The sequence below is a fragment of the Heterostelium album genome (assembly GCF_000004825.1).
Source record: "Heterostelium album PN500 unplaced genomic scaffold PPL_scaffold10, whole genome shotgun sequence".
Taxonomy (NCBI): domain Eukaryota; phylum Evosea; class Eumycetozoa; order Acytosteliales; family Acytosteliaceae; genus Heterostelium; species Heterostelium album.
Genome location: NW_008805072.1, coordinates 1,395,386 through 1,419,329, shown reverse-complemented (window position 1 = coordinate 1,419,329; position 23,944 = coordinate 1,395,386). Strand labels below are relative to the sequence as shown.

The following is a 23,944-nucleotide window of genomic DNA, read 5'->3' as shown; positions in this document are numbered from 1 at the left end:
AATTTTTAATTTTTACATTTTGAAAATTAGTGACGAAAGTGGTTGGTTTCCTCTACAGTTTTGTTAGTTTTAAAAAAAATAATTTTCAACCTCTCATTTTTTTCATTGGGTAAATTTATTATTCAGTATTGTTAACTTCAAAACACGATGTGATAACTTCTTATCGATTCAAAACAAATAGATAAGATTGTAAGGTGTCTCGTCATTATAATTCTTCAAACAATTCTGTTTTTCCTAAACTACTTTTAATATCAATAAGATCTTATTACTAATCGATTAAAGGTCTATATTGTTTGCTTTCTATAATGTAATAATAACACAAGATGTTAATTAACATTAAAGTATTTCTTTAAAGTTTCCAAAGTAACTCTTTTTTCTTTAGAAAGAAAAAAACAAATAAAATGACCCCTCGTAACCTCTTTGGTATTATTCTACAAACAGGTAGACTGTTGGTAATGTGGTTATACATGGATCAAAAGATAGTTATTTAAAAAACAAAACACAATATATATATATATATTAAAATTTAATAATAAAGAAAAAAATAAAACAATCTATAGATTTAATCATTAATAGAAATATTGTTAAAGAGGTGCATCAAACTAATACTTATTATCATGTGGCTATGCTTTTTTGTGTTTTGCTTTTTTTAAAAAAAAAAAAAAAAGTGATTTTAATTTTTTGATTGATGAATTATAATTAATACTTGATTTATATTATGTATGATAGGATATAATAGTAATAATATAATATTGTATTGTTTGAAAAAGTAAATAAAAAAAACAAAAAACCTAGAAAACTAAATAATAATAATAAGAAAAAGGATAAAGAATAAATAATAATGTGTGATTGGGCAGAAGCAGTTGCAGCGGATGGCAAGAAATTTTATTATCACAAGATAACTAGAGTGTCTGTCTGGGAGAAACCGGAGGAGTTGAAAAACTATGAAGCAAACTTTCAGCAGTATACTGCCGGTGGTGGTGCAGGTGCTTCATCTACATCGGCGTCGAGCAATCAACATCATAGACATCAACATCAGTATCATCATCCTTCGTCGGCATCTCAACAACTACCTCCAAACTGGAAGGAATATACCACACCCGAAGGAAAGAAATACTATCACAATGAACTTACAAAGGAAACAAAATGGGAATTACCAACTGCAATAACAAATGTAATACCATCATCATCAACATCTTCATCATCATTTCCACCAATTTCAACATCACAACCCGAAAACAATAACAATAACAATAATAATAGTAATAGTAGTTCAACTTCAAATTTAAATAGTAGTAGTAATAATAATAATCTTAAAGAAAGTGGTGATGGAAATAATAATAATAGTAGTAGTAGTAGCAGTAGCATTAGTAGTAATATTGGTAATAAAGAAATGGATAAAGATAGTGCAAATAAGATTTTCAAAGAGTTATTGAATGATAATGATGTTGGATCGACATGGTCATTTGAAAGAGCACAAAAGATTATAATTAATGACGATCGATACCAGGTGTTGAAAACAATGTCAGAGAGAAAGATGGTGTTTCAAGAGTATCTGGTGGATCGCAAGAAGTTTGAGTTGGAGGAGAAACGTAAGCGCGAGAAGAGAAATCGTGAGGAGTTTGTCAAGCTGCTGAAAGAGTCACCCGAGGTGACGCTAACGATGAGCTGGCGACGCGCTCAACTCTACTTTGACGGCGATCCCAAGTGGGATGCCGTAGAGAGCGAGAAGGAGCGAGAGGACCTGTTCCGCTCGTACATGGTCGACCTCGAGCACACCGAGAAAGACGAACGCGAACAAGCGAAACGCGATCAAATCCGGCAGCTGCGTCACAAGTTTGAAAGCGATCCAACGATCAATCTGAAATCGCAGTGGCGCAAGGTCAAAGATGAGTACGAGGCCGATCCACTCGTCGTTGCCATGGACCGATTCGACGTGCTCACAACCTACGAGAACTACATCAAGGATCTCGAGAAGAAAGAAGAGGAAATTCAACGTAAAGATCGTGAAAGATTAAAGAGAGATGCAAGAAAATATAGATTATTATTTAGAGTAAGTTATTATTCAATGTACAAATGTCAAGTAAACAAAAGATTAACAGCAACTTCTTCTTCTTGTTCTTTACAAATAAACAAGGAATTCTTGAATGAGAAATATCAAAATGGAGAGTTACATGCTGCTACCAAGTGGAAGTCGTTCTATAAGAAATACAATGGATTGTCAGTGTTTGAGAATCTGAGTACACAGACAACTGGATCTACACCACTGGAGTTGTTTACGGACTTCCAAGAGGAGATGGAAGATAACTACGACAAAGATTTCAAAAAGATAAAAGATATCATCAAAGATCTCAACTATCAATACAAACCGAAAACAACTCTGGAGTCACTCAAAGAAGATCTATCGAAACATGAAAAATACAACAGTATATTACCTGCCAATTTACCACCTTTCCTATTATATGTAAGATTTCAACAACAACAACAGCAGCAACAAACCAACTAACTAATTAATTAACATTTCAATACAAACTGTACAGCTGGAGGAGAGAGAAGAAAAGAAACTAAGAGAGATTGAAAAGAGAAGAAGAGAAGCGATTTCAAATTTCAAGGTGTTACTGGAGGAGACCAGTTCGATCAGTAAGCATTCGACGTGGAGTGAGGTTAGACCTCTGATTTCGGGTGCTTCCGACTTTGATCGACTGGAAGACGAGCAGGAGCGTGAGAAGATTTTCAATCAATACTTGGAGTATCTCTCGAACGAAGAGAGCGACGAGGAAGGTATCATCAAGAGCGACGGTGACGACAATGGATCGAGACGTGAATCATTCTCAACCAAGAAGAGACTATCATCGGCAATCGATGATTCAGATCGTAAGAAAAAGAAAGAAAGATCAAGTAGTCATTATTAATATGCAAATTCAATAAATTAATTACACAAATTAAATCAAATCAAATTGCAAAATCTTTAAATTAATATTTTATTTTTAGTTCAAAATTCAAATTTTTACAACTTCACCAAAAACCGTTGAGAATTTTATCAACATAAAAAAAAAAAAATCATATTTTGAATTTTTAACGTTTTTTTGTATGTTAAATAATTATTTTTTTTATTACTTAATTAATAACATATTGTGTTTTGATTCAATCTAATTTAAAAAAAAAATCAAAATAACATTAAAAAGGAAACAAAGCAAATATTTATAAATAATAGTAATATTATTATTGATTTTTTGAAAAAAATTTAAATATAAAATTTAATTTTTTATATTTATATTTATATTTATATTTATATTTATATTTATATTTATATATATTAAAATAGTAAATAGTCAGATTTATTAGATTAAGATTTAAAGATAAGATTAAGATAAATCAATATCAATAATAATAGTAAATAATAATATTGTTATTGTTATTTTATGTAAAAGAAAGTTAGTTAGTTATTTATTTATTATATTATTGTTATAATTATTATTTTTAGTAATTTGATGAAATTTGTATAAATTTATTTATTATAATTAATTAATTAATCATTTTTTATATAAGAAGTAATAATAGTAAAATAATATAATATCATTATAATATAACAACAATTATATAATATGGATAATGTTGGACAATCTCAACAGCAACAACAGCAACAACAATTGATACAACAACAACAACAACAACTTCAACAATTACAACAGCTGCAACAGTTTCAACAACAGTATCAACCACTGTACCAACAGACAACACCACCTCTACAGTATCAACAGCCACCACCACCCCCACAGTATCATCAATTGTATAATCCATTCGGTAACGGAACTAATGGAGATAATCTGAATATATCATCATCTTCTACTTTTAGTATGGTTAAAGAGAACGGAATATCTTTAGCACAGTTACAAGTACAGCAATCACCTCAAATTCAATCACCTCAAATTCAATCACCTACAATTCAATCACCTATAGTTCAACCACAGATTCAACCACCTCAACAGCAACAACCTCAGATTAATAATAATAGTCATGTTGAGGTGACAACAACTACGACTACTACAACAGATGAAAGTATAGATGATGAAGACGAAGAAGAAGAAGATGAAGATGATGAAGAAGAGATCATTGTGAATAAAACAAATAATAGAAGATTGAATAATAGTTTCAATGTTGTCGAGGAAGACGATGACGATATCGAAAATGAAGAGGAAGATAATCAGGTTGCAGATGAAGCCGGTAACAATGTAGTCGTTGAGCAACAAGCCGCTGCTGCTGTTGCCGCCCCTGGAAAGCGATCAAAGAAATCAAAGTCAGAGGTTGCAGATGACTTTGACTCCTCTGATGGCAAGAAGGAAAGTGATGACGACTACGAACCACCCAGTGACGAGGAGGAAGAGGAAGATGACTACCGATCACCGTCTCCACCCGCCAGAAGACGTGGTGCCGCCGCCGGTGGCACAAGATCCAGACGTTCCGGTCCATCGTCACGACTCGACCAATACGACGACGACTATCTAATGGACGACAATGACGAGTATGAAAACGATGGATTCGTCGTATCCGATGCATCAGAGTCTGGCTCTGACTACGAGCCAAACCCAAGAAAGAAAAAGTCGAAAAAGTCTGCAGCTGCAGCAGCGGCGACAAAGAAGAAAGGAAAAGCAGCTGCGAACACTAGAGGAAGAAGAGGAAGAGGACGACAACAGTATTCGAGTGAGGAGGAGGATGGCTATGGAAGAGCGGACGACGATGATGACGACGATGAAGATTGGGCACCGGCAAACAGACCGACAAGAGCACGTAGACAGACTGTCAGACTATATGAAGAGCTGGCGGGTGACGGAGAGGAAGGAGGAATGCAAGACGTCGACGACCAACAATCTGCAGATGAAGTACTTAGCGATGCACACAGTTACTCACAATCATCGGACGAATATAGCGATCAAGAGAAACCAAAAAGAAACAGACAAACAACATCAACAACAAGAAAACAATCAAAAGATGGTATGTTAATGTCAATGTTTTCTCATATTTCAACTTGCAGCATACTTATTATTTATCATCACTTTTTTTTTTAGATGTTGATTATGAAACTATTACAATGGGTAATCTAAGACAGAGAAATAATAATGGATTCGATTATCAAGCACATTTCATGAGTGATGAGGATGAAGATGAAATGATGTTAGCAGCAACGACAACAACAGAGAAACAAGTAGGACCAGTAGAAACAACAGAAGATACAATCGAGAGAATCGTAGATCATCGTTTGAAAACAGGTTGTGAAGTCAATGAGAATGAAACAACATTCAATGTTGAACTATACGAATTTTTAGTAAAATGGAAAGGTTGGGCACATATTCATAATACGTAAGTTTTGTTATATTATGTTATATATCATAATAATTAAAGATAATCTAAAACTTTTATTTATATATATTATTAGTTGGGATAATTATGAAACATTAATGGGATTCAAAGGTGGAAAGAAATTGACCAACTATGCAAAGAACATCATCGAGTTGAATCAATGGAGAAAGGAGGCATCGCGTGAGGATATTGAACAGGCTGATATTGCAAAGGAGTTGACTCAACAAGAGTATCAAGAGTCTCTCAAGGTCGAGCGTATCATTGCATCTCGTGAGGTAGAGGTCACAACAGAGTATCCAGGTGGTATTCAGTATCTAGTCAAGTGGGGAAGTACACCGTATAGTGATGTCACATGGGAGTATCCTGAGGAAATCAAACTCTATCAGAACGAGATTGACGACTACCTGGAAAGACAGCAAGCCGCCCAGTCCAACTCGAAACACACTGGTGGTGTCAGTCCAAAGAAACGTCTTGAACAAGGTTTCGTCAAGTTCGAAGAGCAACCCGATTGGATCAACGCCGGAAAGTTGAGAGACTACCAAATGGAGGGTCTAAACTGGTTGGTTCATTCATGGAAAAACAATACTAATGTAATTCTTGCTGATGAAATGTAAGTTTAATTATTCAACGTTTTTATTGTTGGTTGATAGATTAGTTATAACTAAATAACTAATATTATTTCTTTCTTTTTTTAATATTAGGGGTCTTGGTAAAACAATTCAAACTATTTCATTTATATCCTATTTATTTAATGTACAGAATTTGAGTGGTCCATTTTTGGTGGTTGTTCCATTGTCTACCATTGAGAATTGGCATCGTGAATTTACAAAGTGGGCACCGAAAATGAATTTAATCGTTTACACTGGTAGCTCAGCAAGTCGAGATATCATTCGTCAATTCGAATTCTACCAACCAACTAGATTCGGAAAGAAAAAGATTAGTTTCAATGTTTTATTAACTACCTATGATTTTATCTTGAAAGATAGTAAGTTGATATTTTATCTAAATTCAAAAAGAGATATTTCCGAATTAGTTGTTAATCAAATTTATAATTTTTTATTTAGAAAACTATTTGGGAGCTATTAAATGGGAATATTTAGCTGTAGATGAAGCACATCGTTTGAAAAACAATGAATCGATGCTCCACGAAGTGTTAAAGTATTTCCATACTAGTAATCGTTTATTGGTTACTGGTACTCCTTTGCAAAACTCGCTAAAGGAACTTTGGAATCTCTTGAATTTCTTGATGCCAAATAAGTTCCACTCGCTCGATGAGTTCCAAGATCAATATGCAGACTTGAAGGAGAAGGATCAGATTGCCGAGCTTCACAATGTGTTGAAACCACATTTACTCAGAAGAATCAAAAAGGAGGTGGAAAAGTCGCTGCCAGCGAAAACTGAGAGAATCTTGCGTGTCGATCTGTCACCGACCCAAAAGAAATACTATCGTTGGATTCTCTCAAAGAATTTCCACGAACTGAACAAGGGTGTCAAGGGAGAGAAAACAACTCTACTCAATATCGTTGCAGAGTTGAAAAAGACATGTAATCATCCGTACCTCTTTGAGAATGCCGAGGATCTCAATGCCGAGAATCCACTGGACGCCATGGTCAAAGCCTCTGGAAAGTTGATTCTGCTCGACAAACTTTTGGTGCGACTGAAAGAGACCGGTCATCGTGTATTGATTTTCTCACAGATGGTCAGAATGCTCGATATCCTCGCCGATTATCTCAAGGGAAGAGGCTTCTTGTTCCAACGACTCGATGGTTCCACCTCGCGTGAGAAACGTAGTCAGGCAATGGATCGTTTCAACGCCGAGGGCTCGCCAGACTTTGCTTTCCTGCTGTCAACGCGTGCCGGTGGTTTGGGTATTAATTTGTCGACGGCCGACACTGTAATCATTTTCGACAGTGATTGGAATCCACAGAACGATTTGCAAGCGGAAGCAAGAGCACATCGTATCGGACAGAAGAACACCGTAAACATCTATCGTCTCGTTTCGAAATCGACTATCGAAGAGGAGATTTTGGAGCGTGCCAAACAAAAGATGGTTCTCGATCATCTTGTCATTCAGTCGATGGAGAAATCATCGACCAAAACAACATCGTCCAACGTCTTTAACAAAGAAGAGTTGGATGCCATTCTAAAGTTTGGAGCGGAGGATCTCTTTAAGGAGGGAGATGAGAACTCAAACACCATGCAAGAGATGGATATCGATGAGATTCTCTCGCGTGCAGAACAACGAGAATCCACTGGAGAGAGCACTGCCGGTGAGGAACTGCTCAACTCTTTCAAGGTGGCAAACTTCTCCACTGGCGACACAAACAGTAAGGAGGAAACCAATTGGGCAAACATCATCCCCGATAAAGATAGAGTTGCACCTGTCGAAGAAGCACCTCTCTATCTACCACCGAGAAGAGCAAGAATCGAAAAATCATCTGCTGAACCAAAGAAATCTCAAAACGAACCGATTACAATAACAAAGAATCCAAGAAAAGGTAATTACTAAACAATAATCAATCTCACAATCTCAATTTAATATTAACTTTTTAAATATTAATTTCTACAGAAATAACTGCATTTAACAAGAAGGAATTGAAATCACTATTTAAATCATTTAGAAAATTTGGAAACTATCGTCGTAGTAAAGAGATTTTGGTGGATTGCGATATGTCTAATAAGCCAGCTAGAGCAACCGAGGAGATTTGTAGAGAGGTTATCGATGTTTGTAGACGTTGTGTCAAAGAGAACCCAGAGTCTGATAAGATTCATGTACTATTTGCAGGTGTAGATATCAATGCTTCGGAACTCGTTCAGAAGGTAGAGGAGATGGATATTCTCAGTCAGCTCTGTGATGCATATGTAAAGAATCAAGAGCAATTTAGAGTCACCTTCCCAACTCGTCCGGTTTCATGGGCAATTAAATGGGGTGCAAAAGAAGATGCCATGCTGTTGATGGGTATCCACAAGTATGGAAATGGCAATTTCGAATCAATTCAAAAGGATAAATCACTTGGTTTCGAATCGATTATCAGTTTGACAAACGATCCACAGGAAACAACCACTGCTCCCGATGGATCGGTTGTGCCAGCTGCCCAAACCAAGATTAAAGCTGCAACATTGCAACGTCGTGTTGATTCACTGTTGAAAGCTGCCAAAGATTCTGTCATTTTGAAAAAGAAAGAACCTGTTGCATCTACTGCCAAGATTCCACTCTCCAAGAAACGAAGAAGAAGTAGAGGAGACGAAGAAGAACAGGAACCAGAGGAAGTTGAAGAGGTTGAAGAGACCAAATCTTCAAGAGGAAGAGGTAGAGGTAAAAGAGGTGGAAGTAGTCATAGTAGAGATAGCGGTAGCGGTAGTAGCAGCGGTAACAAGAGCAGTAGGACATCTGCTCACTCCACCCCAACCAGAGGAAGAAGACCAAGCAACAAGATGATGTCGTCGGAGGAGGAGGTCAGTGAAGAAGAAGTCGTTAAGCAACCATCGAGAAGAACTAGCTCAGGTAGAGTTTCAGTGCCACCTTCGAAGCTTAATCAATCTCCACACTCTTCACCCTCAAAGAGAGGTGGAAGAGGTGGAAGTAGATCAACGACAACCACCACAACGACAACCACCACCAACAATCATAGTAACAGTCGTAGACATCTGCTCTCTGACGAAGAATCAACGGTTGTTCACAGTGACAGAGGTGCTCATACAGCTAGAAGAGGAACTTCCTCCACCAGCTCAGCACAACAAAAGAAACGATATATGGACGATTCTTCGGGTGATGAAGAAAGTGGATCGCGAACCAAATACGACCAAACTACGCTCAATAAGTGCAAGCAGTATCTAACACCCATCAAAAAGCATCTCGAGAAGTTCAAACATCTTTCCGATAGCTCAGTGACCATGTCACGTGAGGATAAACTTCACAAAACCAAAAAGTATTTACTTTCACTTGGCAATGAGATTACCAGTGTCATGGATAAACACAAAGGTAACGAATCACTAGAGAATCATTTGTGGTACTACGCATCACAGTTCACAGCAAGAGGTGGTGAGGAATTGAGGCAACTGTTTAACAAGATGAAGAAAACAGATAAACCAGAACAAAAATCTACAACAACTACAACTGAACAGAAACCCCCAATGAAACTGACACTTAATCTTAAAAAGAAATAAATAAATAAAAAAAAAAACTTGAAATTATATAAAAAAAAAACAATTTATCTTTCTATTATTTGTTTAAATACATATATTTGTTTATTTTTATATTTTTTTTATAAATAAATATTAATTATATATTATTATCAGAACTGTTGATTGCACTGTCATCTAAATAAGTTGAATTCAAGGTTGACGATAATGTTGAAACTGTTGATTTCTCACCCTTTGAACCAGAGCCAGAACTGGAAGATTTAGATTTGGTTTGTTCCGACCTTGATGAAAGCTCTGAACCTGTGTTTGATTTTTTCTCTTCGAATTTCGATGCATCTCTATAAGCATACATTCGAGATGGATAACTACCAGATACACCAGCCATTACGATTGCAACCATCACCAATTCGATGATCATTGTTACGAAATCTAATTTCCACTGGTTGAGGAAGGTATCCTTAAAGATGAAAATGCTAAAGATTGTCTTTACAACGATGATCAAGGTGACAATAAGCAGACAAGAAAGTAGGAGAATTGTCCTTCTGAGATGTACGTTGGAATGAGTTTGTCCCCATGACGATTTCATCATCTTTCGAAGCTGTACCATAAGTCTTCTACCCTGGAAAGTAAAGAAAATTCCGAAAATAATGACAAACGAATAGAATAGAATCGAAGTCACCATTGAAACTTTCTTATTTTGTCGTTGTGGAAGTAGGGAAAACGAGAAGACCAACGCGCACATCCACAAAATAATTAGTCCTTGTATGATCTTGAATATGCGCAGAAGTCTGTCAACTTCTCTCTGTCGTTGCTGGAGCACGTACATGAGATGGATCCAATAGAATCCAATGGCTGTCCAAGAGAGAAGCACCAACAATGTACCACATTGTAGAATAATTTGGTAGGCGATACCGGTGGCTCCATAGGTGGTTATCGATTGGTGGAGACCTATCTCCGAGGGAACTCTAATTAAAAACGCTACAGTTCTGAAAATACAGAATAGTGTGATATATAGAAATACTAGGAATTTTGCCAAAATCAATCTGAGTGATAGAGTTGATTCCTCGGCATATAGATAAATAATTTGTACAAATGATACTGTGGAAAAATAAAAATACAAAATAATTCTAATTGAAGAATATAATAAATATAATCTCTGCATTCTAATAGGTAAATCTGGAAGATACTCGCCACTACTACTACTTGTACTATTACTATCAGTAAGAGTATCATTAGCAGTAGTTAAAGCGAGTATATTTAATAATAAGTCATTGTACATATTGTGTTTGTTTTTTTATATAAATAAAAGTGGTGACCAACTAATAAAATTGATATGTGTACATAATTATCTGAACAAACTACCTTTTAAATTTTTGGTCTATTTACAAACCACAATCTATCAAAAAAATACAGATTTTTTTATTTTTTTTAAACATTTATTTTTAATTTTTTTCGATCATTGGATTGATCAGATCTGCGAACCCCTTAACAAAAAAAAAGGTCAAAAACAGATTTGATACCCACAAATTTTTTGGTTTTTTTGTTTTTTTTTTTAATGTGAAATGCATTTTGAACTTCTTTTGTCGAATTTTATTTATTCGTCGCGATGTTTTGAAAAGTTACTTTTTTTTTTTTTGAGATTGATCTCAAACTTTAGATTTAATTACAGCTCTAATATCAGAAGCAAATGTTCTCGAATAAATTATTTTTTTTTCGTAAAAAATTGATTTTATTTATTTATTTAACTAATTATCATCTTTTTTAAGTTGAGAAAGCTTGTTGGAAATCAAACGATTTTGTCTATTTTTTTCCATCTTCTTTCTTATAGATATTATTGCAATTGCACCTACAACACCAACGAAAGCAGCACAACCAAGCACAATACCAGCAATTTCGACACCTGTTAACTTTTTCTTGCCATTGCATACTGATCCTGATTTGGAGGAAGCATCTTTACCAGAGAGTAACAATGAAAAATCTGGATCGGCAACTGCTCTTGTAAAGTATGGTTTAGGAGCAATGATCATACCAATGAGTGCTTGATTCTTTGTATTTGTGTTGTTTCTGAGTGTGTCATCATTTGATAGCAAGCTACTTCTTGTTGGGATGGGTACACCATCCAATTCTACCTTGTCCATGAATCTGCCATAAAGGGTTCGTCCATTGACTTGGATGGTGATCGACTGAAGATTCTGATTGTTATCGTATTCCGCAGAGCTGTAGGAACACGATGATCCAAAGCTATTAAGATCCGACACCGTTGTTTGGAATACCAGCTCCAATTGGTTGTCGAAAGCAGAGAATGGATATGCATTCTCTAGGATTGCCGAGTATTTGATGGCTCCAGGCGCCATTGTTGTCGTTATACCAGCAAATGTTACATCTGTCGATTGTGTGAAAGTGTCGATGGTTATATTGAGAATTGTTTGTGTACCAGAGATCTTTGTGCTGTATTGATATCTCGATATTCCTTGAGTGAGATTCACTTCGTAGTAGCTCCAATTTGAGAGGAGATGTTCAGTGAGAACTACTCCTCTATAGGTCAATTGTCTAAGGGCAACAACATCGATACGAGTGTTAATGTTGTTGGTATCTGTACCATTTGTCGATGGTTCACCTGGATTTGGTTTGACGGGAGTTGATGGATCCACCTTATCAGAGCAATCGGCACCTCCGAAACCAGAGTTACACACACACCTGAGTAGAGTGACATTACAATATCCATTACCGTTACATACAGGATTACCTGGACAGAACTTAATTGATCCTGAAGAAGTGGTTTGTGAGTTGGTTGTTGTTACTGGAATAGATGAACCAGAAAGTGTTGTCGGGCTCGGAGAGAAAGTAGTTGATCCAGATATTGTAGATGTTGTTGGACTGCCTGTGGTTCCAGTTGTTGAAGTAGAGCTAGATGTAGTTGAAGAGGTGGTCGAGGTAGTTGGGGAACTAGTTGTACCAGTTGTAGGGTTGTTTGTGGAAGTAGATGTTGAAGTACCGGTGGTGGTTGATGTTGAAGTACCAGTTGTTACGGTTCCTGATGTGCCTGTACCGGTTGTTGATGTTGTTGTTGCTTCAGCGGTTGAGGTATCAGTTGTTGTGCTAGTATCTGTAGTGGTAGTGGGTGGTGGTTCAGTTTGATTTCCTAATCTTACATAAGCAGTAAAGGTAGGATCAAAAACAATAGATTGCTCAAACATTGGTAGGTTGACAGAGATCATTGTTCTCAATCTTCCATCAATGGTTGGCCATATTGGATCAGATAAATCGATTCTCTTTACCGAAAGCATTGACCATATGTCATCTTTGATCATTCTACTAGTGAATCGTCCAGTGAAGATTGTTTGATTATTCTGAATGTCATAGGATAATACCTGAGGAGTAAGATCACCGATTGCAGGCGATTCAAAGATAGTCAAGTTGGATTCAGATTTTGTTGGTGTGTTCAAAAGAATAGACGATGGTGCTTCTGACATGTAAATTACTTGGAGAGTATTGAGAGGTGATTGGAATGGCCATCGGTTAATTGTAATGGTTTGTTTGAAGGAATGAGATTCTGCGGAAACGTGTTCACCTGCAAACTCAAACACAACACCATACTTTAACTTGAATGTCTTGACTGTAATTGAAAAGTCTGGTGACAATCCTTCATTGGTACCGATGGAAGTTGAGAGAACGTACGATCCTTGATCCTCAGGTTCCAATGATTCCCAATTGAGTTTTTCCATTGGAACGGTGATTACATTGAAATTACCTGGTTTGAGCTCACGGAGGAAGTCAATACCAGCTGAATATGTTTCATTGAAAATGGTATATTCACCGGAGTATTCACTTACAGTGGGGATTGGCACAGTGAGATTTACTTTGATATTACAGAGTGAACCAGAGAATCCGATGTTACACGAGCAAAGTCCATTGAAGCACATTCCTTGATTCGAGCAGTTGGCACGACATGGCAAATCTTCGTAATCAAAGATATAGCTTTTTGATGCCAGTCCATTGGAATATACAGTGACTGGAATAAGATTGTCTGAAGGTGGTACACTGGCATCAAAAGAACAACTTATAGTTTGATTCTCTACAACCTCTTGAACATTGATACATGCAACCGTATCGATATAGATGGAGAGAGGAAGTCTGAAATCGGTACCTGTAATTGTAATGATATTTGGAACTTGGTACAAAGTGCTCTTAACGATAGAAGTTGCAGTTGCACCTCTCGAGCTGTATCTGGTGGATGTGTTGAAACCATCGACAGTGATGTTTAACAATACATTTTGATAGGTACCCGCTGGAACTTGTAATAATACTTGTGTGTTTGAAATGATTGAGTTGATTGTCAATGCGGTAGAGTTTAGACTGACACTAAGAGTAGTTGGTGAACCATCTGCACGTCGCTGATTAAAGAACAATCCAGTCAATGTTATTTCACCACCAATGATTGGAACGTTGGTATAGGATTGGATGATAGGAGTGATTTTAACTTGAAGAATATTCGATATTTGACCGGCTACAGTCACTTGGAATGGACCATTCTGAGCGGATGCTGGTAATGCAATAGCAAGATTGATATGATTGGCAAATGTTGGAAGGAATGGTGGTGAGATTTGAATATACTTAATCATATTGCTGAAACTATCACCATTTAATATGAGAGACTGACCACTTTGAGTGTAATTATAGATAATTGGTGGAATATAGTTGAATGTATCGATCTCATCCGATAATCCATCGATTGTTACAATCAATCTATTATTAATACCCAAACCAACCGGTGACATTACAATCAGTATTGTTGGGTTATTGGTATTGGAATAGACAAGCTGGGTATTGGTGTTGTTTATAATGATTGACATTGGATTGGCTTGGTTTATCATTCTTAATGGTTGAAGATAGGAACCAGTGATGGTAGCTCTACCACCTGCAGTCGAGGTGGGTGTAACTGAGTTTACAATTGGATAGAATCTAACTAATAGTTGTTCAGATTGCTTACGATTACCAACGTTGTAAACATAAACCATGTTGTTCTTGGAGAGTGGACCGGCTTGGAAGGTGATCATATCGTCCTGTAGTGTCAAGAAGGGAATGGAAACAGTGCCAAGGAAAACATTGATAGCAGTTGTATTGGTACCAAACAATCTACCTCTGAGTGTAACAAGGTTGGTGTCGCTTACTTCCAATGAAATAAGCTGTGGTGCACCATAGGTGAAGTAAACGGTTGTTGATTGTTGATCGATAGTCAATTTAAGTGGAATGTCTGTACCATTTCCTGGTGGCATATCACATATTAAAACGGTTTGTTTGGTCAATAGATTGGCTGGTAGCTGTCTGATATTTTCGCATTGTGAGCCATCTGGGAATGCGAGCGTTGGATTGGTACTGGAGTTATCGGATCTCATTGTGTTGAGGAAGTTTCCAGAGAGTGTACAGATTCCACCGATAAAGTCTACAGATGAAATCGATGTTACACTTGGTCGAAGGAAGAGATCAATGTCGTTTGATTCCTGTTCATAGATCATCGCCGAGAGTTTACCATTATAGGCATTCCAAGGTATCCATGCTTCCAATTTGTAATGATTTACTGTCAGCAAGCCAATGGTAACAGTACCGCCATTGAAAGCAGCGAATTTCAAATAGGCCTTGGGTGAAATCCATTCTCCAAGGTTAGTTCCATTGAGTCTGATTTTAGTAGTATCAAACTGGAGATAGTCATAATCGATTGTTGGTGGTAGGTATTTTACATTGACAACATTAGAATTTCTCCTCCAGGTTTTGATGTATACGTAATCTCTAAAACCTGCGGATCTAATAGATGAGAAGATAATCTGTGTGAAGGAAATCCTATTGATTTCAACATAGTAACCGGCATCAATAACGCTTAAACCATTAGAGTTTTTACCGTTATCTACCCATCCGAAATGATTTCCGGTCAAGGTAATCATTCCACCGGTCGTTGGAATATCACTTTGAATAGAGCTGATATTGGGTGACAGAATCAATTCAATATAGTTTGATTGTAAGCCGTCGACACTGACATTCTGGTAACCATTCAACATGTCTTCAGGTACTTGGAAATAGGCATACTGGAACGATGTGTCACCCCAGACAAACCAAGAATTAACAAGGGTAGTGATGATTGTTGGATAGCCTGTTGACGCCATCAAGGAGATAAGAGGTGCTTCAGTACCAAGATTAGTACCACGAATTACTAGTGTATCGTTGACTGGATAGAATGCAGTATTGTAAATAGCAGGTGAAATGTAGCTGTACTCTGTGGCAATAGAAATATTGTTTCCAATATTAACTTTTAACTCCAATACACCTGTACCACTTGCGACTTGACATTTAATTTGATTGTTTATCACTATAGATGGATTGGTACATAGTTTTCCTCCAATGGTAACATTGAATGACATCGATTGACCATTACTATCGATGGTATTAAAGAATAGACCATTGATGAGAATTTGTCCACCAAAAACTGGTGCCTTTGATACCTTATCGATTGAGGGTTGAAGATTTAAAACAAGTTGATTCGATGTTTGATCATCGATAATCAATTTGATATATCCATTTTGTGTAGTAGATGGAATGGTGACAATTGCAATCGATGGGTTGGCACTTACACTACTGGCAATGTATATAAGATTATTGATCTCCACCTTGATCTTGCTTGGATCAGGACCAAAGTTGCTACCATATATAGTTAGAATGGTTTTCGATTGAGTATAACTGGTTATAGCTGGAGGAGGGAAATTAAGGTGTAGAGCATTCGAATACTTTCCATCAATATTCACCAAAAGAACTGCTGACTTTCCAGTACCGGGTGGAGCGAAACACGAGATATAAGTGTTGTTAACATCATAGTTGAACGAAGGGTTTGAACATTGTCTTCCTCCAACAGTGACAGAGGTCGATGTCTGAGTGTTATCAGTACGATATCTAGTCAAGTAGATACCGGTAATATTTATCATTTGTCCTTCGGTATTTGTCATCGAGCTAGGATTCACAGAGGTGAGAAGTGGTTGGAAAACATATGGGAATCGAGTCGATTGTCCACCAACTGTAACGGTTACCATACCATTCTGAGAGTACACAGGAATGGTGGCAACAAGCAACTGTGGATCTGTAAGATAGAGTTCAGGTGTGATATTAAACGGTACAAAGATAGAAGGAGTGAAATCACTCGTTCCGAAACTTGATCCAAGAATAGAAATGGTTGTTTGTTGAGTTGTGATCGACTGGATTGTTGGAGGAAGGTATGAGAACGATCCGTTGATTCTAAAGTCACCGGCTCTCAAGTAGAGAATATGATTGACACCTACTCCAGGTGGTATGTCACACGACATGATATAACCTTCGAGTAGGATGGAAGGCTGACTACAGACGTTCTCCGGAGTATCTAGATACACTTGAATGAGATTTGGATCGTTACCAAGACTGAAACCATGAATGGTAACTCTACCACCAGTGGTTGGAGTAGGTGTAACACTCACAATAGTAGGTGGCTTATAAGTAACGGTGTGACCAGAGAACACCAAATTCTCAATGGTAATCGTTAGATTCAGTGTTTGATTTACACCGGGTGGAATGGTAATACCCAAGTTTGAATTATCGATAATCGTAATACTAGCATTCTGCTTGATGTTATTCAAGAAGTAGGAACGTTTTGTGTATTTAAATCCAACGGATCCAGAGAGAAGTGGAACGATAACGATACCACCGTTTGCATCGATTGTGAAGTTTTGAGGTGGAATAACCGGGGTGTCTCCGAATTGGTAGAATGCTCCGACGGTAGGCGGTGGTGAAGAACCACCCAATTTGAAGTAGTTGTCACCTCCATTGTAGAGTGTAGGTCCATTGACTGCCGTGTTACCGGCGAATGCGTTTGGACAGTAGATTGTTTGGCAATTTAAAGCTCGGACAGCAACAGTGCCGTCACGCGGACCACCACCATTGGCAATCAGAGCATCATTGGAGCTGTTACCGATGAGACCGACGAATACAACGTTATTGGTTATTGCGCCCCAAGCATACACTTTCTTGATCAATTGCATTTGATTTAAACTGTCAAAGTTTCCAAGATACGGTTTATTGCCATCTATATTCGATATCTTTCTCATATCGACAACACCTTGTAGCATCTCACTAAACAAACTGAAACTAGCAACAATCTTGTGCATCTTTACAGTTTCTGGTTCATCTATATATATATATATATATATATATATAGTTTATTAAATAGTAATTAATATCATTAACAATGATTATTTTTATCAAAAATTTACTTACAAAATGGAACACGGAAGTTTGATATCAAATAGCTGGTACCAACTTTAATATTAATTGGTAAAAGAGGTGTAGTATCAACGAGAGTACCGAGACGACATGATATCACTCGGTGTGGCTCTATCATATAAACATATGTACATGGATTTGAATTGGCTCCTGTTGTAACTGTAATAATCGAATGATCATTACCAAAATTATCTCCAACTATAATATTAAGTGAGTAAATGAAAAAAAAAAAAAAAAGGAAAATGTTAAATTTAAAATATTTTTCTTTTTAATTAATCTAAAATAGATCTTTCTTACCAATTGTTAATAAATCATTTAATTGAAATACAGGATAAATAGATAATGCAACAGGTGCTAAAATAAAATTAAAAAAAAATTAATAAAATGATTAAAAAAATATTCATTAAATAAAATAATACCTTTATATTTATAATTGGTCAAATTGAAATTAGTGAAACCATCTGACAATATGATATCATAGTTTACATTTCCAATCATCGGTGGTATTTGGACATTTACTTCTTTGTAGTGATTATCTCTTGAAGTGATTGGACACTCCACTGGTAGGCCACCATTACCTGGTATCAATGTGATTACCAATAGATCAATAACAAAACTATCAAGATACTAATGGTTATTTTAGTAAGATATTATTAAAAACTATTAATAATAAACGAAATTAATAGTTTTTTTTTTTCTTTACATACTTTGGCTAATACTATTTCACCTCTTGTGCTAACAGGTGGAATATAAGGTTCATTGGGAGAGAATTCAACAAAATAGTAAACCATATTATTTGGTTGATTGAAACCTGAAGTTCTTAGGAAATTATTTCTTGGAAATACATATACGTAGTCTACGGATGGAGTGTCTCCAGGTAAAGATAAAGGAAAGCCAGAAAAATATGTATACTGACCAGTGGATGTAGTGAAAAATGTTTGATTTATCTCTGGTCCAGAGTTGAAAGCCCAATTATCGGGATTGTTATCGTCTCTGCTACCACTTACGAAAACAGCTGTTCCCACTGCAAAACTATTCAAATAGCTAGTTGATAAGAAATTTAATTCTTCATAGCTAGTAACTGTTGCCAAATATCTATAAACAAAAAATATATTATAATATTAAATAATTATTAAATTTAAAAAAAAAAGCAATATAAATATAAAATTGTTTCAACCTCAACTTACGGTTTACATTTTGGACATGCAGGAGGAGGTGCCTCCATACTGATTGCTGATAAAACTTGACCAATCGAAGTAAGACCAGCCGATGATAGAACACCATAGAAATGGTAGTTTGCTCCCAAACCAGCATTCCACTGGGAAATACTTGCCACAGCAGAATCAACTTTTTTAATTCCTAGTGTAAATATTAAAATTATTAAAAAAATGGAAAATATATTTATTTTCTCCATTATTATTTATTTCAAAAAAAAAAGAAATAATTAAATAATAAAGAAATACAATACAACAAAAAAATATTAATACAACAAAAAAACAATTCTTTAGAAATGAAACAACATAGGTTAGTTCTTAGATTTGATGTTGTTTGGGAAAATTCAATTGATATCGGTTCCAATACGAATGACAACATCGTAAAATCTAACAATAATTAGGTAAGATAATCAAAACAAAAAAAAAAACACAGAATCATGTACATGATAGCAAATATCTTTAAAAACACAAACATCTAATAATCAAAATAACATGGAGAGAGTAGATGGATATTGAAACAAATCGTCGGGTGAATGAATAGTTGAGTTATATAACTTAGATTCTTTTTCCCAAAAAATCTTCTTGATTTTTTTGTTTTTCTTTAAAAAAACCCCATTAAATGATCGATCCGCTAATGTGCAAATTATCTAAGATGGTTGGTTTTTTGATGGTTTTTTTTGAGTGATTTTTTTTTTTTTTTTTGCAATGATTAACAAAAAATGAGCATGGTGCCAAATGTGTTTATTGTGTATGATGTGTTTTACAAAACAACTTTTGAATCCAACAAATCTGAGATCTGGGTTTCGAGTAATTATAAATCAGCAGTTTTATTATTAATAAACTAAATAATCATGATAATTACCAGATATCATACTTTTTCTAGAATCTACAAACTAGAATGATGATCTTTTGTTGTTAGAAATAGAGAGCAATGAGGGTTTCATGTAACCTCTAAAGTTAGATATTTAGACCTGTCTAGAGTGACAAGATTAAGATGGTTTTGAAGTAATACCTAATTACTAAAATCTTGTTAATCATCCACAACTTGAAGTGTTTTTTTTTCAAATACACAAATAAAAGTAGAGATTGCAATGCATTTTTCTTCATTTTCAATCTTACATGTCAACTGAGTCATTTACTATTAGTAGAAATAAAATAAAATAGTCGTCTTTGTAAAAAAAAAATAAAAAATTCATCATTTTATTTTGATTTTTCTTTGCATTCCAAAAATGGATAATTAAATTAAAAATTTAAGTTGTGACATGATCACTAAAAAACTAAAAAATAACACTTTAATATTTAATTAAGTAAATTAAATAAAAGATAATAATAAATAATCACATATTATATTGTAAATAAAATGTTAGATAGAACTCAAACTAAAACCAAAGAGATTGAAGGTTCATTGAAAGAATTGGTAGAGTTATACAATGAAGATATTAATGCTTTGAAGGAAGAGATCAAAAATCTTGAGATTAGAAAAGCAGCTTTTCTCGATGTGAAGAAGGCCATCGATATATCATTGATACCCGATCCAATCACACTGAACGTTGGTGGCATGAAATTCCAGACATCAAAGTCAACATTGACAAAGATACCTGGTTCCTACTTTGATGCAATGCTCTCCGGTCAAATTGACATTCAATCTGTATCCGGTAAACCAAATAATACATTCTTTATTGACAGGTAAGTAAAATGTATCCATCTATATGTTTACACTTTTTAATAATCATTACATTTAACTTAACATACAATCTAACTATTTTAATAGAGATGGAACTCACTTTAGATACATATTGAACTTCTTACGTGATGGTGACACACCTATACCCGATTCCGTCAAGCCTGAAGTCAGCAAAGAAATGAAATTTTACAAACTTGTACCGCCAACACAATCCGATTTGATAACTCATGACCAATTTAAGATTATCAATGGATGGTTAGGTGGCGAATTAAGTTATGAATTGATTTACAAGGTAACAAAAAACTATCATATCTTTAGCCAAATACATATAACGTTTATTAATATTGTTTTTTTATATTATTAATAATACAACAAAACACTCAGGGTACAAAAGATGGATTCGAATCAGCTACTTTCCATAATAAATGTAATGGTAAAGGTGCAACTCTTACTGTTGTCAAATCGAGTGATGGCAATGTGTTTGGTGGTTATAACAGTCAGTCATGGAATAGTAATGGTGCATACTATGGTGATAACAAGTGTTTCATCTATACAATGGTTAATAAAAATAATATTCAACCTACCAAGTACGCACCTATTGCCAACAACACCAACGTTGTCTATGGACACAACGGCTATGGACCAACCTTTGGTGGTGGTCATGACCTCTACATCAGCAACCAATGCAACGCAAACCAACAAAGCTATCAAAACTTTCCGAACTGTTACGCTGACACCACAGGCAAAGCTAAAGCAACATTCGCAACAACCTATAACTTTACTGTCTCTGAAATCGAGGTATTCACTGTACTTTAAATAAATCTATAAATGTATAATAAAATCACTTTTGATTCGTAAAGCAATCAAAAGAATACACTAAATATTATAAATCGTAAACATAATCTTTCTGTAAATACTTATGATATTTTATTATAATTTCTATAATTTTATTTGTTATCATCATTTGACCAGAGTTTTAACAACACTTGACTTCAAATAAACCATGTTGATGTGATATGCGAGGGAATTAATTTGATGATCATTTATTTTTGCAAACCCTCCAAAAAAAATGATGTCAACTTATTTTTCATTTTTTTTTCGATTTTTGTTTAAGATTCATTTTTTTTCTTGAAAAGAAGAATGATGAGATCTTTAAACTTGTAAACTGATTTCTATTTTTTAAAAATATCTTGATCGGATTGAAATTCAATATAAATTAAAATTCTTAGATCAAGTTCAGTTTTCGTTTTAAACTACTTAAAATTTATAAAAATAAAAAAATGTTTATCTCTTACCAAAAAATCTTTTTATGTATTTGTATATTTATTTCAGTTTCTTTAATAAAAGTAAGATTTTTTCTTTTCTTATACCAAATTTAAAAATTTTATTAATTTTTATAATTTTTTAAAATTAATAATTACAGAGTCAAGAAGGGATCCCTCATACTCTTGCTTTTTTTAGTTCCCCTCCACAAGGATCAAAAGAAACTTTTAAATACACAAAAATCAATTTAAAAGATGGAAGTCTCAATAAAACTTTGACATCACAGAATAATTATAATATTATTAGTGTTACAGATTATGATGGAGTAAATTGGTACGATTTCCTATTTCAACAAATTTATATAAATTCCCATCCAACTTTTGGACCTGGTTCATTTTCAGACCTAGGGTAAGTAAATATCATATTCTATAAATAAAAATAAAATAAAAAATAATTAATAATTTTGAACATTTAATTCAATTAGATATGGATTTGTTACTTTTTCAGATTATTATGGAAATGGAATGGGTGTTTTTAATTTTACTAAACAATTTGTACCACAATCCAAAGTAACTCTTGACCTCTATCTCCCAGCATGGAATCACAACAATTACAACCTTGACATTCTTACTTTTGATAATTACGATGCCAGTATTGACCGATTTTATTATAATAAAACTGGATTTGTGGTTGATCCAAAGTATACCAATAGTTTGGTTGGTGCACTCGACCAAAATACAGGACTATACTATGTTAACTACGTCACCGACAACACTCGATCGATTTTGGTTTTCAATACACTGTCCACCGATCAGCCAGTTAAACAATATAAATTCACAGAGGATGTATCCTCTGGACTGTCAAGCCAAGTCTACCTTTTGTTCACATCGATCGGCAACATTCTCTACATGGTTGACACTGGCAATCAAATGATTTCACTCATTGCAATCGAATTGTCTGATTCAGCGATGACAGCACAATCCAAGGTAGTTTACTCAACTTCCAATGCGTTTGGATCGCCAAGTGACGGTCTACCATTTGCATACACCGAGAATACCGATAGACACGTGATTTTCTTATCGAAACCCACTGCTACCACATCCTATACAATTACGCTATTTGATTTATACAACTTACAACCACAATCATCAATTCAGACTACCTCTGTAAAAACACAATACAACACAGCACTATGGTATTCCTAAGATTAAACACCAACAAAAAAATAAAAAATAAAAATAAAAAAATGAATGTATTATTTATTTATTATTTGAATGATTGACAATATTATTAATAATTGATTGTAAATTTATATTTATAACAAATTAAATTTATCATTGCCAAATTTAATGATAAAAGTGTAGTAGTTAACTAAACTTTGTTATTATTATTTTATTTATCTCTATCTATACAATCCTCTTTATATGTTTAACAATGAAGTTTAATAATAATATTATAATAATTATTTTAGTATGTTTTTTAATAGTTGGTGTGTTTTGTTCAAAAGATCATCATAAAAAAGATAAAGATAAAAATAAAAATGATCATAAACATAAAAATGATGATGATCATAAACAAAAAAGTCACTCTGATGATCCAAAGATAAAAATAAAGTCAACAAACCAATGTCAAAAAAAAGAACATTTTAAATTGAAATTAAAACCGTTGCCATATCAAGAGTCACATTACCACGATGCCAAGATAAGCGGTGAAGCATGCTACACAAACATAACAACTGCACAGACAGTTAGAGAGACCTTTATCTTTGAGAGCGGTGCAAAAACGGATCTGTCATCGCGATGGATCAACCAGGATGTCAAAGCTCATAAAGTCGTTGTCTACCTCAAAGCTCAGAATTCAAATAATAATAATAATAATAATAACTACACATTGATAGATGTACAAACACGAATTGAATTCAACACTAAAACAAACGTTTACAACGTAACCATTACCTATCCAACAACACCTTTAATCAAATAAAATA

General features: G+C 34.8%; 6 protein-coding genes across 6 annotated transcripts; 4 read left to right on the top strand and 2 right to left on the bottom strand.

The window, feature by feature from the left end:
- Window positions 1–841: 841 nt before the first annotated feature.
- PPL_12567 (WW domain-containing protein) lies at window positions 842–2,912 on the top strand (the record flags this gene model as incomplete). Its single annotated transcript, XM_020583297.1, has 2 exons — window positions 842–2,464; window positions 2,613–2,912. 2 exons carry the CDS (start codon window positions 842–844, stop codon window positions 2,910–2,912), a joined length of 1,923 nt encoding a protein of 640 aa, XP_020429484.1.
- A 693-nt stretch (window positions 2,913–3,605) lies between these two features.
- Window positions 3,606–9,525, top strand: PPL_12566 (chromo domain-containing protein; the record flags this gene model as incomplete). The annotated part of the gene is made up of 6 exons (XM_020583296.1): window positions 3,606–4,992; window positions 5,067–5,358; window positions 5,435–5,968; window positions 6,060–6,343; window positions 6,423–7,856; window positions 7,928–9,525. The coding sequence occupies 6 exons, from the start codon at window positions 3,606–3,608 to the stop codon at window positions 9,523–9,525; spliced, it is 5,529 nt and encodes a 1,842-aa protein (XP_020429483.1).
- A 115-nt stretch (window positions 9,526–9,640) lies between these two features.
- On the bottom strand, window positions 9,641–10,780 carry PPL_12565 (uncharacterized protein; the record flags this gene model as incomplete). Its single annotated transcript, XM_020583295.1, has 2 exons — window positions 9,641–10,120; window positions 10,523–10,780. 2 exons carry the CDS (start codon window positions 10,778–10,780, stop codon window positions 9,641–9,643), a joined length of 738 nt encoding a protein of 245 aa, XP_020429482.1.
- Window positions 10,781–11,246: 466 nt separating this feature from the next.
- PPL_12564 (IPT/TIG domain-containing protein) lies at window positions 11,247–19,882 on the bottom strand (the record flags this gene model as incomplete). Its single annotated transcript, XM_020583294.1, has 7 exons — window positions 11,247–17,701; window positions 17,791–17,994; window positions 18,094–18,150; window positions 18,216–18,423; window positions 18,504–18,891; window positions 18,984–19,155; window positions 19,873–19,882. The coding sequence occupies 7 exons, from the start codon at window positions 19,880–19,882 to the stop codon at window positions 11,247–11,249; spliced, it is 7,494 nt and encodes a 2,497-aa protein (XP_020429481.1).
- A 488-nt stretch (window positions 19,883–20,370) lies between these two features.
- Window positions 20,371–21,510, top strand: PPL_12563 (uncharacterized protein; the record flags this gene model as incomplete). The annotated part of the gene is made up of 3 exons (XM_020583293.1): window positions 20,371–20,696; window positions 20,782–20,986; window positions 21,079–21,510. The coding sequence occupies 3 exons, from the start codon at window positions 20,371–20,373 to the stop codon at window positions 21,508–21,510; spliced, it is 963 nt and encodes a 320-aa protein (XP_020429480.1).
- Window positions 21,511–21,974: 464 nt separating this feature from the next.
- PPL_12562 (uncharacterized protein) lies at window positions 21,975–23,940 on the top strand (the record flags this gene model as incomplete). The annotated part of the gene is made up of 4 exons (XM_020583292.1): window positions 21,975–22,040; window positions 22,118–22,365; window positions 22,442–23,024; window positions 23,398–23,940. The coding sequence occupies 4 exons, from the start codon at window positions 21,975–21,977 to the stop codon at window positions 23,938–23,940; spliced, it is 1,440 nt and encodes a 479-aa protein (XP_020429479.1).
- Window positions 23,941–23,944: the final 4 nt, after the last annotated feature.